This window comes from Megalops cyprinoides, chromosome 6 (genome assembly GCF_013368585.1).
Source record: "Megalops cyprinoides isolate fMegCyp1 chromosome 6, fMegCyp1.pri, whole genome shotgun sequence".
In the NCBI taxonomy this organism is placed as follows: Eukaryota; Metazoa; Chordata; class Actinopteri; order Elopiformes; family Megalopidae; genus Megalops; species Megalops cyprinoides.
The window spans coordinates 20,958,032-20,972,269 of record NC_050588.1 but is presented as its reverse complement, the minus strand read 5'-3'; the positions used below and the strand labels follow the sequence as shown (position 1 = coordinate 20,972,269).

The window sequence follows — 14,238 nt, the reverse complement described above, 5'->3', positions numbered from 1 at the left end:
CTGTTTAATTCTGGGACACCCTGTCTGAAGGGCATGGCTCTGAATGGAATAGTGCATGTGGGAGTGGTTGGGGCCACTTGTAAATAAAGAAAATAACCTAAAGGAAAATGGCAGTAGTGAATCACTGCATCCCACCATCCCAAAATAGTCTTAATGCTGTTATCCAAACATCCTTAAGAATTATTCACACGAGAGCCTAGCCAGAAACCAGCTGTATAGACTGTAAAAATCAAACTCGAACTTTGTATCGTAAGACTCACAGGCACTGGGAATTTCCCTGAAACTGGGTGTCTCATCATAGTGCTGGAATAATATTGACAACAATGAGAGGGGTATCCCTGAGGACAAACAGCTTTTTGATGCATTTGAACCGTGCATTTCATGCTGCTGTAAATGAACCCAGCTTCCATGCTCTTCAAATGATAACTGAATGGTTAGTGTCAAAGAATCAAATTCTACTCCAGGACTGAAACCCAGATGTGAAGAAAACTGCACTTCTGAATTCAAAATTGTGGATGAGTCAGCTATGAGGTATCCCAAAAAGGCTAATACCTGGAATTTACTTTCCACCATCAAGCTTATCCAGAGCACCCCTACGATCTGCCTTTCAGTTACCCCACAGATCACATTTAAGGTATAGTCATACCCAAGTACCTTCAGTCAAAACCCAGGTAAGTTTTGTAACAACAATGCAGTTCAAATTTAACAGCTTTTTCTGACATAGAGAAATTCCTATTTGTTATTTCAATAAAATTAGTTTACCAACATCAATAGTATGTACTGATTCTCATAATAACACAGCAAATTACCACTAGGCGACTTAAGTATAGCAAGAAAGATGGAACATCCTGATGAAAGAAGCGTTGACTATGACTATGTAGGCCTAGTTAGCAGCGTGAATCAGAGGAACCATGTATGGATCAGTGAATCTGCGCAGCGTGACGCCCTAACACAGACCGTGAACTGTGGCATTGCTGACGTTGTGTGGAAAGTCGACACTATTGCAGAAATACGTGAATGTAGCTAATGCACATTGTAGTACACGTTTAGCAGTAAAAATAAAAAGTCATTTTTTCACGTCTTGTTGACGGTGTCATGGTGTTATTTTACGTTCATTACGTACATACGTACAGTATTATACTCTCCAGCGCACATGGCCACACTGCCCTACATTTCCCAGGGTGCCACCACAAGACCTCATTAAAAGCGACGACAAGGGGGATCCAAAACGTCATGTTGGCCCAAGTGGATAAGGAAGCGGCATGATTGGGCACGAGTCAGGAAGATCAGAAATAATAATAAAAAAGGAAGACTTTCGGACGTTTATCATACAGTTAGTCAGCAAACTGAAGTATATGTGTTTACCTGTCTCCTATGGCGAGTTGACAGACGTGTACTTCACGTGTTTCTGTGAATAGTGGGTCATTGTGGCTAGCTTGTGCTAATAGCTGTGCATCCAAGGTGTAAAACCTACTGTCGCGTTCATCAATCCGCTGCTCGCCGGATGTTTATACCAGAGGCATGATGCCAGAGATCATGCAACACTGCTTTTGACATATTTTGGAAACTAATTTGGCAGCCGACTAAGTAGTTGATTAGTCCTGCTGTCGTCTTCTGAAAGGGACACCTTCACTATGATTAAAACTGCTTGCGACAAGGAGATAGTGTGTTAGCTAGCTAGAAACTGTGGTGGGAGGCATGATTTTTAATGCTTGTGTTTTGCGTGGATAAAGCGCTTTCATCGTTGGAATTGTTGTCTTTTGTACACAAAACCGTAGCTGGCAAGTTAACCTAGCTAGATCATGTTTTGAGTATAGCCAGTCTAGATGAGTGCTAATAACTGGCGATGAGGATGATACCACTATACTGAGCTTGCTAGCTATTCCACTGAGTACAAGTAGCTAGTCTAGCTGGCTAACGTTAATGATAAATGTTGTTTTCGACGTTCAGAACTAACATCCCCTCCCAGTCCTTGGTGAGACTAACGATCGGAGTAACTGCAGCGAGGATGGGAAGGCTGTACAAACGAAGACGAATCAATTGCATTCTTCTGATATCCTCTCGGTTTTGCGTATCTGTCAACGACTCCAAGACTGCTGATACCTGAGAGGACAGCGCAGCCAACACAGCCGGTGGAGTGGAAGTAGCATATGAACTGAAGTGATATTTACTGCGGTGTGTTGTGCACCACAACGGTGTGCTGTTCAGGTTTATTCAGCATGGCTCATTTGTTAACCATGGGGGAGAGCGCAGTAAGGGCGCTAACCCGAGCCGGCGAAGGGGTTGTCTCGGGTGTGGTTCTGTCCGCCTCCGCCTCCCAAAACTCGTCAGCCAGTCCCACCTTGGATCCTCACGACCGGGGCTGCGAGAACGGCGCGTTAATGGACTCGTTCGGCATCTTTCTGCAAGGGCTACTCGGTGTCGTGGCCTTTAGCACGCTGATGTGTAAGTACAGTGTCAGTGAGGACCTCCCCTTCACAATCCTGCCAGCTCGTTTCATGTAAATGCAGTCGTCGTTTTTATTATTATGTCTTTCTGATGAAGTTTTAAAATGATACACTATCACATTTTCATGTTTTATTATACAATTGTATATTGTACAGCCTTCATCTTGCAACCATATGCACCCGCCGCCTAAAATCTGTCAGGGGTGTACTATAGTGAGATCATTTGGTGTGTGCAGGAGTGTATGTTTAACAGCTCTTTGTGTTCACATCTGTACTGACAAATTTTGGAACTCTAGAAAGGTCAGAAATCTCTTGCCTATTTATCCTGACCATGCTGTTTCCTGTATAGCCCTGTGACCTGATTAATAGGATGACATAATCTCAAACTTAAGAATTAGGTCTGCTAGGGAAACTAGCTAGCTACATGGTTTATTTTAGTCCAGTCACCAGAACACTGTCAACAGCCTCAGTGTGCCACCTAGCATTATTTTTAGACTGAACGTTCAAAACAAACTGTTGGCATACACCGTCACTGGTATTGTTCTCCTGAAAGACAAAACTAAAAGGCATTTTGAAAAATGAATGATGAATGTTTGAATACTGTACTATACTCCACGTCCCCCATAGATGCAGTCCCTGAGTTTCAAGTAAACAATATCTGAGACAACTGTGTCCAGTCAGTCTTCCAGCAAATATGTTTTTATCTGTGTTATGTTATGTTTTGCATCACATTGTTAATGTTACTTCTGAGCAATAAATCCATCAACACAGTTAGCCAGGATTCTGAGTTTACCTACCATCACCTACACTTCAGACTGATGTTGCCTCAGATTTAAGCACTCACTGCATATTGGTGTGTGTGTATTTGTGTGACCACTCATCTTGGACTTGTGTGTGTGTGTGTGTGTGTGTGTGTGTATTTGTGTGTGTGTGTGCGTGTGTGTTTGTGTGAGCACTCATCTTGGACTTCTCCCCCTCCCCCAGCCCCCTTTGCTGTTTTGGTCCAAACTTTGGTCTTGCTGAAATCTGTACACACAAGCACATGTGTGCAGTGGACACAGGACCTGGTGGTTTTTATGTGTGTGTGGTGTGTGTGGTGTGGTGTGTGTGTGTCTGTGTGTGTGTCTGTGTGTGTCTGTGTGTGTCTGTGTGTGTGTGTGTGTGTGTGTGTGTGTGTGTGTGTGTGTGTGTGTGTGTGTGTGTGTGTGTGTGTCACGCTCAAGCATTCCTCTCATTTTTTTAGAGCTAGGCCTCACAGCAGAGGAGCAGGTCTAATTAAAACTCTGTCACATCCATTACCTTATGTGCCTCTCTCCGCTCCGCTCCACTGAGTGTGTTCAGAACAGAGAGAGGTCGGTGCGACTGTCAGGCCATGGTACTACAGAGAGCGGAGAGATCTGGCAGGCTCCGTAGGGGAAAAAGAGAGAGGGAAGGAAGGAGGCAGTAAATTCTGATTCCTGCACAGCCATTGAGAGGGGCAGAGGGGCTTCAGGTTGGGTTGCATGGGTGTGCTGGGAGAGGCCTCTGATGGGGTGCGGTGCTGCTGTGGTGCATTGGCTGTAGAGGGGGAGTTTCTGTAAAGGAGACCCCCTGTGGATGAACTGAGTTGGCATAGCAAAGATTATACATTAGTTTCTGTGTTCAGTTAGGTGCCTAGAGCTGTTTTCATACCCGACTTTGGCTAACATGCTGTTCAGATTTTGCTCCCAAACCTGGTGCTTTGTAGGAAACGTTTGTTTTTTTTGGTTTTTTTTCGGTGCCAGACCCAGTTAGAGACATTGTATGAAGAAGAGGATGGCCTCACTGCATTAGAGTAGAGAATGCATTTCCTCTTCCGTTTTGTGCATTTACAGACCAGACAGGCAGACAGTTCCACGACAAAGCTCCTCAAAGCATCCTAAGCAAGTTTCTCCACTGGCAATAATGTTTTTCTCTCTCTTAATATAAGCTTCAATTCTTCTGTAAATGATTACTAAAGGATCAACAACAAAATGGTATAGGAAAAAAGCAATTTTGTTTCTCTTGATGTCTACCTGCTGTCCCCACTGACTATGACAATTAGACACATCCACTCTCTCATTTTCTCTCTCACCACCTCACTCAATTGATTCAATTCATGTGGCCTTATTTGCATAACAAAGGTGAATTTGTGTTGCACAAGCACATTCACACCAAACAGTACAAAGGCTGATTTAAAATTGCAGTCCTTTCACCTTCTCTCACTCTCACACACGCAGAACAGTGTTACTCTGTGTTGACTTGCAGTGTTTATTGACCGTCGCTGTTTCACATTTCCTGTGAGGGCTCCAGCAGACGGCAGAGTTTGAGTGTTGGTCCAGAGGAGCACTTCACTACTGATTTGTTGATTAGTTTTCCTCTCCATGGCCCTCATGGATCTTTGCTCCCCACCACTTGCATAGGCGGAGGGATGTGCCACTGATTTGCTAGTGGTTTGGATTAGTGTTTGCTCTGCGGGGCTTGTTTGTTCTGGTCTGGTCTGCTTGACAGCTGTTTCTTTGAGCGGAACTCCAGTGGACTGTACATTCCTTCCCCTCGGCACTTGATTCATCGAGCCTGAGAATTCCTCCCGAATTTTGACTGATGGGTGTGGGAACAGAACTAGAGCCTGCAAACAGAATAATTTTCTTCTATTTCCGTCATGTCAGAGTATGTGGTAGGGCCTACGGGTGGTCAGAGCATTGGGAGGGGATGTCATGCAAGGGTGAAAACTGCTAACATTATCAGAATAGGCAGTTGTCAACAGCTGTTGCAATGGACGACACCAAAATGAGGTGATTCCGTACAGTCTTGTGCCATCCATCTGCCAAATGGTGTTGGCATGACTGGTAGTGTGACTGAAGTAATTGGGAATAGGGTGGAGGCCACTCTCCTGTTGACTGTGGGTAAGAGAGTGATGTCATACCCCGCCTTCCCTCTGTATACCTCTTTCACCCGCTCCACCGCCCCACCCTCTAAGAGCCCATGTTGACTGGCTCTGTCTAGATGTGTGCTTTTTCCTCCAATAAAAAGGCAGCCAGTGCAGGATTTCAGAGCTCATTCAGGTCAAGCTCCCTGCTACACAGAAATTGATTTGTGGAATGTGTCTCCTTCACTCCTATGCTAATAAAAGGAGTCAGGTAACACTGTAAGTCCATCACATCTGACCAGCACACACTCTGCTCTGGAGAAAAAGGGGTTCAGTGGTATCCCACCAAAACTAAACTGCTCTGTACAGCTTGAAAAAGAAATCCTAGCTGTCCTGACTTGATTGAAGTGAGGCTTTCTTGCAAAAAGCTGTTTTTGAAATTTGAATGGTGTAGGTGTAAGTCGACTAGAGTCATGTGAAGACTACATTATCTGCAAGCAGTCTCTATTATGGCATTCACTGCAGTCTTTCATTGTGGTACATGGTGTTCCATCTCTGCCTTGAGAAGCTCTTGTGTAGATGGGCCTGCTGGGAATTTTTAAGCTTTTAGGCTGGTGAATGACTAACAGTTGCTTAGATCAGCCTTCAGACCTGGAGTCTGAATGAAAACTGCTGCTCTTTACTCCGTCTGAGTGTGTGTTATTGGCCATTTATTAACCCTGCACAAGCCAGAGACAGTTTAAAAGATTGGAAATGGAGAGAGAGTGGGCACTGTATTTGGCCGTTTAACTGAACTTTGGTGTCATTGCACTCTTGACCTTATGTGTGTACCACCACAGTGGTCACAACCATCGACAAACTTTGCCATGTGGCTATAGTCAATGCTGTAATCACTGAGCAATTTGTGGGTTAGGCGTGCAGTGTTTCCTTCAGTTTAAGATAAGAACTGAACAGCAACTCTAAGCAGGGTCCCACTGCTGGAGGCCCCGGGCCTATCAGGAGAAATGACACCAAGAGATTAACTACCTTTCCTGTACAATGTGTCTATCAAAGTTATGAAGTGAGACACACAGTCAAGACAGAAGCAGTTGCTTTCCACTACTGTAAGTCTCAGAGCTGACACTTATCAAGAATGGTTTACAATGTGTTCAACTGCCAAATATCCAAAATGTCCAAAACTGCAAACATAATACATCATGATCACAACTGCATGATGTATTATGTTGACAGTCAGCCCATAGAGGAGAGGACCATCATCCAAAAATATCTGTTGTGCTATTGTCAGTAAGTCTCAAAACAATTGCATTTTCTCATTTCCTCCACATTGACTGAGAGAGAGAAGGAGGACGAAATAGTTATCAGCATTACTATACATCTTTCTCTTACTCAGTGAAGTAGTCTCTGTGGGGTGTAATATTTGTGTCTGTTGAGGCATGCACAGTAGTGTTCTCCTTATCTTTGAGTGGAAAAGGCCAGGGTTGTCTCGTCAGCAAGTCACAGTGTAACAGAAGTGATGTTACAGCACACATTAAATAGGGAGATTTCAGCCCTGTGTTTGACTCCATTTTTTCTGTACTTCGGCCTAGAGCCTAGTCCAATGACCTAACTCCCTAAAAGGGAGCTATTTGGTGACTTGTGATATTACCGATATACCATGACTCTGTCTGCCCTTGTACTGATGTGCGGGGCAGTGTTGGAGCACTGGAGTTCCACATCTATAACCCATTCATTCATGAATTCTTGAACCCATTTATATGTCTGAACTTTCCAGGTGAAGTATGTGACAGTCAGATATGTAACAAGTGTTTTTAATTTCCACTAAGCAAGTGAAAGACAGCAGGCTTGGCGATGGCCCTGTTTTAGGCTTAGTTTTTATATTCTTAGCATTTCTCTGAAAACAGGAAGCAGGAGCGGAATCTCTTATTCTGTTTTCTCTGTCTCTCCTGGGCAGTGAAGCGCTTTAGAGAGCCGAAGCATGAGAGAAGACCCTGGAGGATCTGGTAAACCCGACTGCCTGTTATCTCCTCCTGTTATCTGTTATTTACCTTCAGTTTGCTGACACTGCGCTACACATACTTTAAAGCTGAAAGCAGCCACACAAGTAGACAAATAACTGGATTTGTGTGTGTGCTTGTGAGTTGAAAGTACAACAACCAGATCAGATTTTTGAAAGCTGAAAAGTTCAAGACGAGTAAGTATCCCCTCATGGCTGAATTGAAAGCATATAACCAATGCATCACAAATCCAGCTCGTTCCATTAGGTCCAGTTCATTGTAGAGCTTGTCACTAAACCTCCACATCACATCTGAATTGAACAAACACATACATCTCCACGTGTGGACAAGTGGATGTACATGCTATACATGTCTTCAGTACCGCAGTGTGGTTACCCATGCCAGGGTGAGTGAGATGTGCATTTTCTGTTCCCACTTTCAGGTTTTTGGACACCTCCAAACAGGCCATTGGGATGCTGTTTATCCATTTCGCCAACGTTTACCTGTCTGACCTGACTGAGGAGGACCCTTGTTCGCTGTAAGTGTGTGTCTGGGTGCCTGGCCACCAGGACATTTGTGAGTGTAAATGTGTCTTTGTGTGTGTGTGTGTGTGTGTGTGTGTGTGTGTGTGTGTGTGTGTGTGTGTGTGTGTGTGTGTGTGTGAGAGAGAGAGAGTGTGTGTGAGAGTGTGTGTGTTTACCACTGTCTGTTTGCATGCATGTATTTGTGTACATGTGTATGTACATGAATACATAGAGTGTGTAGGTGATAAGTCTGTGAGTGTGTGATTTTGTGTGAGTCTCTGATTGAATCTGGGTATCAGACAGATCATAGCTGACCCATAGTTGAGACGTGATAGGTTGTGGTTGTGTGTCTTTTCACCCACTGCAGAAACCTGATTGGCTGTGCCTGTGTCCAGGTTGCTCTGATTGGCTGTCTGTCTGCAGGTACCTCATCAATTTCCTCCTGGACGCATCTCTTGGCATGCTGCTGATCTATGCAGGCGTGCGGGTCGTCAGCGTGGTGGTGGAGTGGCGGCAGTGGGACTCCCTGCGTTTTGGGGAGTACGGTAAGGCCCACACTGCCAGGGGCGTGGGAGAAGGAAGGCATAGCGCAGTGTGTATCTGCTCATCTGCATTGAACTAGGGGGACAGGCTTCTCTGAAAAGACTGACATATTTCATTTCATCCTGGCACCAAAGTTAAAGTTCCTTTCTGTTTATGGTGCTGGACTGCAATCCAGTGGTATGTCAGCCAGGTGTTGTCCTGACTACAGTCTTGACTAGTTGGATTACAAGAAGACAATCTGATCACTTTGTGTGAAAGTCACTAATATTAAAATTGCTTTTCATGCAATTTTAAGCTTTCATATGGTGGTATTTGCCATTTTCCTCTCCTCTGGTACTGCTCCTGCAAACTTTTTGTCATAGTTTGTATCAGGTTAGTTGAATTGACAGGCTTCACAACTATTTCCAAGGGGGACAAGCCAAATTTATTACATCGCAGTTAAGACTATGCGAAAAGAACTGGTTTTACAGGACTTCTTAAAGACGGGAATTCAGAGGCTAATGACCATGTTTTTTCTTAGGTTGTGACACTTTCCCAGAATCACCACCACATGGATCGCTGAGATGCAGAGGACTCCCTTCCATTTTCATGGGAGAGGGGCAGCTTGTTTTTGAGCCACATTTTGTCACCCACTGGCCGAGGGCACAGTTCAAGGCCATAAATCTCAGTTGCATAGGCTGTTGTTAACATTGGATCTGATTTCGAGATGGGATGATACCGAGGCCCCAATATTGCACATTCTTTAAGTCCTTACTGAATTCACACGCCATCCTTCCATCTTTCTGTCAGGAGAGCCAGTGCAGTGCAGGGCCTGGGCGGGCCAGTGCGCCCTCTACATCCTCATCATGATGTTCGAGAAGGTGCTTATTATCCTGGTCCTGCTCATCCCACAGTGGAAGCAGGTGAGGGGGGTGGGTGGGGGTTGAGTGGGGGGGGGGGTGTGATGGGAGGTAAGGGTGGCAGCACTAAACAGGCACTACAAATGAGAAGACATTGATGGTACTGTCTGTGATCTTAGATTTACAGAGTGTTGCCAAGTTTGTACATTTGGATGTTGACACACCTCCTTGCACCACTTGTACAAATATTGGCATTGCTGCTCTCTGCTAGTAATGGCTTACAACGTTGCTACAGGTTCGCCCAACTGGACTTTGTGCATGATAAGCACTGACAGGATGAAACAAAGTGTCCATGCTACTGTGTGTGAGTTAACGGTCACAGAGTTCTGTCACATATGGTATTTTATGCTCGTATAATTTACAGAACACTGCAGAATTCCCCCAGTTACTCCAGATACTTTGCTAAACAATCAGTACAGTCATACCAAGCTGACACTGTTCTATGCATTGTAACTAGTGGACAGTACCACTGTCATTATCTGTATCCCTTACCATGCAAGTACAGAGTTGTAACTAATGAGCTGGTGTTGCTTACCATGCACAACTAAATGCAAGGTTGAGGCTTTCTGTGTACATTTCACCGGTAGTCATTTAGCAGATTTGACAAGACCACCTTACAAATTACGAGTACAAATTGGCTCTAATGAAGTTGCAGGAATAACCGTACATGTACAACCGAGCTGACCATATTCAAACATGCATCAGTCCCTCACACAACGCTGTGATAATAAGGGCTACCATAAACATATGTGCCGCAATAATAAAGTGTGATAAATATTTATGTGTTGTATACGTATGTATTACAATGCACGCTTATTCTATTTATGCCTTGTCCAATGTGGAATCACCCGCTGTACTACACTGAGTTTGCCTACCTGTAATACCCTCCATGAACACCGTGTCTGCTTTGTCTGTCAGTTCCAGGAAGAGTGTTAGATCGATTATGGTGGGGGCAGAAAAAGACAGGAAGAACTTGTTTTGTGGGTGAGAGAATCAACAGAGTGATGTCTTTGGTGATGTCAGAGTGATATCAGAGTGATCACTTTGTTACTGTGTTACATACTCAGTTACTGCTGGCTCCTCATCTGGTGTGATAATGAATCAAAAAAGTTGTTGGAGCTTTGTGCACCGGAGTCAAGGAGCGAGCAAAATGACTCTACCTGTACCCAAACAGTTGAATGTGTCGGAGGCAATTCTTTTTGTCTAACCAGTGTGTGTATGTGTGCGTGTGTGTCTGTTTGCGATATGTGCCTCTCTGTGTCTGTGTGTGCATGTATGTGTCTGTCTCTTTTTTTGTGTGTCTCCATTTATATTCATATACGTGGGTGTTTTTCTGTGTGTTGGTGTATGTTTTTTGTGTGTTCATGTGCATATTTATGTGTGTGTGTTTATTACTGCTTGAGTGTATCTGGATATCTGTTGTGTGTTTATGTGTGTGTATGTGTGTCTGTTTGTGTGTGTGTGGCAGCTTGCTCTTCTGAATCCCATAGAGAACCCACAGTTGGAGCTGGCCATCGTCATGCTCATCGTCCCCTTCTTCGTCAATGTAAGTGCCTGTCACCCTCATGAGTCTCACGGGATGCAGTGCTGCTCCTCAGTAACACCAGACGCCAGCGTGGTGCTCTTTGTTTTGACGCTGTAGTGAATGTGTGTGTGTTCCCTGTCATGCTTAGCAGAAGTGTTCCCTGTGTTTGGGTTTTTGAGTTTATTATATATGTTTCTGATAATGTTTACTTATTATTGAAAATGCCCTTGAAAGATTTTGCTAGAGTATGCATGAATTATCCTTTTCCTGAGTGTTTCTGAGTGTGTTGCTTCAGGGAACAATGCTTTTGTCTCAAGGGAGGAGTGTGTGTTATCAAACCAAGCACCAGTGAAGAATGTATGTATTATGGATCCATGCCCCAGTGAAGAGTGTGTGTCTGTATGTTTGCCTGTGGTCTCTAGGCACTGATGTTCTGGGTGGTGGATAATTTCCTGATGAAGAAGGGCAGGACAAAAGCCAAGCTGGAGGAGAGGGTGGGCGGAGCTGAGTCCCGTGGCACCAGCAAGGTGCGTTACAGACGGGCGCTGTCCCACGAGGAGTCAGAGTCCGAGGTGAGGCCTGTCCCAAGCGCAGGTATCACAGGTCAGATCATGACTACATCATGATGTGACAGCACCACATTGCATAGTGCATTAAAACCAGCAATGGGATATAACCACACAATGACTGTAAGGTGCAGTCAAATAAACATCTGACACATTGCCAGTTTTCTGTCTCTTCTGTATTCGTTATTTATTATGTCAAGCACCCTTAACACGGGGCTGATGATTCAACGAATGCGAAGGAAAAGGCTTGTTAAAAGATGACAGTGATAGCATTGAATTTGAATCCACAGTAGCCTATAGTGAGTGCCTCTTTTGCACAAAGTGTGTTATTACATGACTCCCGTCTAGCATCATGCTCAGAGCTTGTGCTTATACAGGTCATAGCACCGTGAATTGCTGAACACTGAGAAAGCCAATATTGCTTGATCCTGTTACAGCCAATCCATTTATGATAAAAATCTGTTTCTGCATTCAAAACTATGAATAATATTATTCTGTCATTTAGAACATCATTTACTGAGACAAAACAGTTGTAAAGTGTCTTAAAATTAAGAACCCAGTATAGATGTTTCTGTCTTGCATCAAAACTGAGCATATTTAATAAGTATAATTTATTCATTGTAGACTGAGCTGTTTAAGTTTGAACATGTCACTTGCATAATTTTCCGTGACATCTTTCATTTAAGAATTCAAAACACACAGTCCTTTAAATACTTAAAATTCTCCTTTTTATAGCCACTTTTTCCACTCTCTTTAGCTTCTGTTTCAGTCCTATTTCAAACTGGAATCAATTGTTTTGTCATAATGTCAATTTTTGTTTTAACTTTCTGACATTGTTCCTTTTCATGAATGATTGGACTCACGGGTAAGCGTGTTAGTCTCTTGTCAGACTTAACCCTCACCGTCTCTCCCCTTGCCCACAGATCCTGATCTCGGCCGACGACGAGATGGACGAGTCGGACGGGGAGGAAGATTTGCTCCGGCCGACTGACCTCAAGCACAAGAAGAAGAAGCACCGCCTTGAACTTCCTGTCTGACCCAGGTCCACCTGGGTTTCCCTTACTGGGGAGAAACTGAAAAAACTGGCATGTCTGCCATACTGAGTGGAAACAGAACAAGGAGTGTTGAGGATTCATGTTCAAAGGAGCCAACTGGACAGCACCTGAGTGTGGCCCGACCATCAAGAACAAAGGGAGAACAAAGTCCTTGCAGCCAATCTGCGGTAATGGAACTTTAATAGTATGTTGTCACAATAAATCTCTAATATTAGGAATAGCACTGGAGCATCAAACATTGGCTGTCATCCTCTGGCAATTTTTGTTTCCAATCTTGTTTTATGATCTGCATCATTGTTTCTGTGCAACAGAAAAAAACAGCTGTTGTATGAATCATGCATCTGATTCCACCCTCAATCAATCTAGTCTTACTAGGGTTTCTTATATTCCTGAGCAGTCATTCCTGTGTGGACAGTATTCTCCACATCTCAGTGTTTCTGCCAGTACCTGTGAGATTTCTGTGGTTGAGCTCATGCGACAGGAACCACGGTGGTTTGGACAGTGGGGCTGAGGAAAGGTGCTAAGATTGTTCTGGCATCTCTTTAAATCGCCTCGTATGGAACGGGGCTACCTTCCTTAAGCTTAGTCTTTCATAACTACACTTGTTTACATTTATTTATCCAGACTAACCACTAATGAGCTTTAAATCTATACCTGAATCTTTAAAGCAGTACCTGTCCCGGTCCATACCTCAGGAACTCTGGGGTCTGGTCGAGTTTGAATGAGGAGTTTGGATGGGGTGGTTGATCAAACACAGACGTGGTCTCAGGTGGGGTTTGATTGAGGAGTTTGGGGGGATTTGAAAGTTTAAGTGGCTTAGGGGGTGTTTCAAATGTCCGCCTCACAGCAACAGAGACAGGTAAATTTCAAAGTGAGATATTGTAAAGAGGGAGTTGCTCTGTTACTAACCACTGTGACTAACTGTGAATGTATTCCTATTTTATTACAAAAACAGATGGTTCAGGTGCTTCTCTCTGAAAGCGGAATGTAGCCAGTCTCTCCAGGGCACAAGAGGGACGATGGTGCGACCTGTCTCATTAGCCCTCTGAAGGGAGGCTGATGTGATGGTTGTGGTCTTGCACATGAAGCAGTACAGCACATGGTCCCCTGACACCCAGACCTGCAAAGATTTTTATCAGTTACCTGCTCCTCTAACGTGTTGTTAGCATGGATGGGACAGTGTGTAAGTGTAAGTGGATTTGTGGGTGAGCCTTCACCTTGTGCTGTTTGCCTGGAGTATTGACTAGTGTGCTTACAGGTCACAACAAGTTCGATATGCTCTCTCACTATGGGTGGCAGTGTGAGGAGACTTGCTCTGCCTTTTTCAGGGTTATGCAGTGTGCTGCCTGGTTTGGTCGTGTATTTATTTGTCCTTTTTGTGTTTCTGTATGTTTTGTTGTGATTGGCCAAACTATGGGGCAATTCTAAGCATCCTTGTGTGATGTGATATCCTTATGGGATGTGGAAATATGTTTAGGTACACATCCCTGGACTTGTGCCTTTCTTGCACAATGCCTATTGTCCCCATGTGCGGTGTTCTTTGGATGTTTTTTGGGATGTGCTGTGTGTGTATTATTGGCGGGGGGGGGTCCTATCCCCTTCCGCCAGTACCACCCCCTGCTCCTCGACCTTCTTCCAAGTTGGATTGTGTATGCGTGTAATGTGACTTTTATTATAATTATAATTTCATGTTGTCATGGCAGCACAACACTAGACCTTAATGGCCTTTTCAGTTTTTGCATTGGTACATTGGACTTCAGCATTATCATTTAAGTTATAAGCCTGTTACAAATTAATTTCGGAGCCATTCAGAGATTGT

The 14,238-nt window shown here is 44.1% G+C and overlaps 1 protein-coding gene across 2 annotated transcripts; it reads left to right on the top strand.

Annotated features, from left to right (window-relative positions):
* Window positions 1-1,251: 1,251 nt before the first annotated feature.
* Window positions 1,252-13,971, top strand: LOC118779182 (store-operated calcium entry regulator STIMATE-like). Of its 2 annotated transcripts, none has more exons than XM_036531147.1 (8): window positions 1,252-2,445; window positions 7,265-7,313; window positions 7,750-7,845; window positions 8,255-8,376; window positions 9,164-9,276; window positions 10,742-10,819; window positions 11,221-11,325; window positions 12,288-13,971. In XM_036531147.1, exons 1-8 carry the CDS (start codon window positions 2,220-2,222, stop codon window positions 12,399-12,401), a joined length of 903 nt encoding a protein of 300 aa, XP_036387040.1. In that variant the 5' UTR covers window positions 1,252-2,219; the 3' UTR covers window positions 12,402-13,971. The 2 variants fall into 2 exon arrangements, with proteins under 2 accessions (XP_036387040.1, XP_036387039.1); XM_036531146.1 differs by having other exon boundaries at window positions 11,221-11,370.
* Window positions 13,972-14,238: the final 267 nt, after the last annotated feature.

Excerpts from the sequence above, each read along its gene's own strand:
- LOC118779182 (XM_036531146.1), top strand. The coding sequence starts at position 2,220 with ATGGCTCATTTGTTAACCATGGGGGAGAGCGCAGTAAGGGCGCTAACC. Across the intron at positions 2,446-7,264 it reads GGCCTTTAGCACGCTGATGT|TGAAGCGCTTTAGAGAGCCG; the intron begins GTAAGTACAGTG and ends TCTCCTGGGCAG. Across the intron at positions 7,314-7,749 it reads AGAAGACCCTGGAGGATCTG|GTTTTTGGACACCTCCAAAC; the intron begins GTAAACCCGACT and ends TCCCACTTTCAG.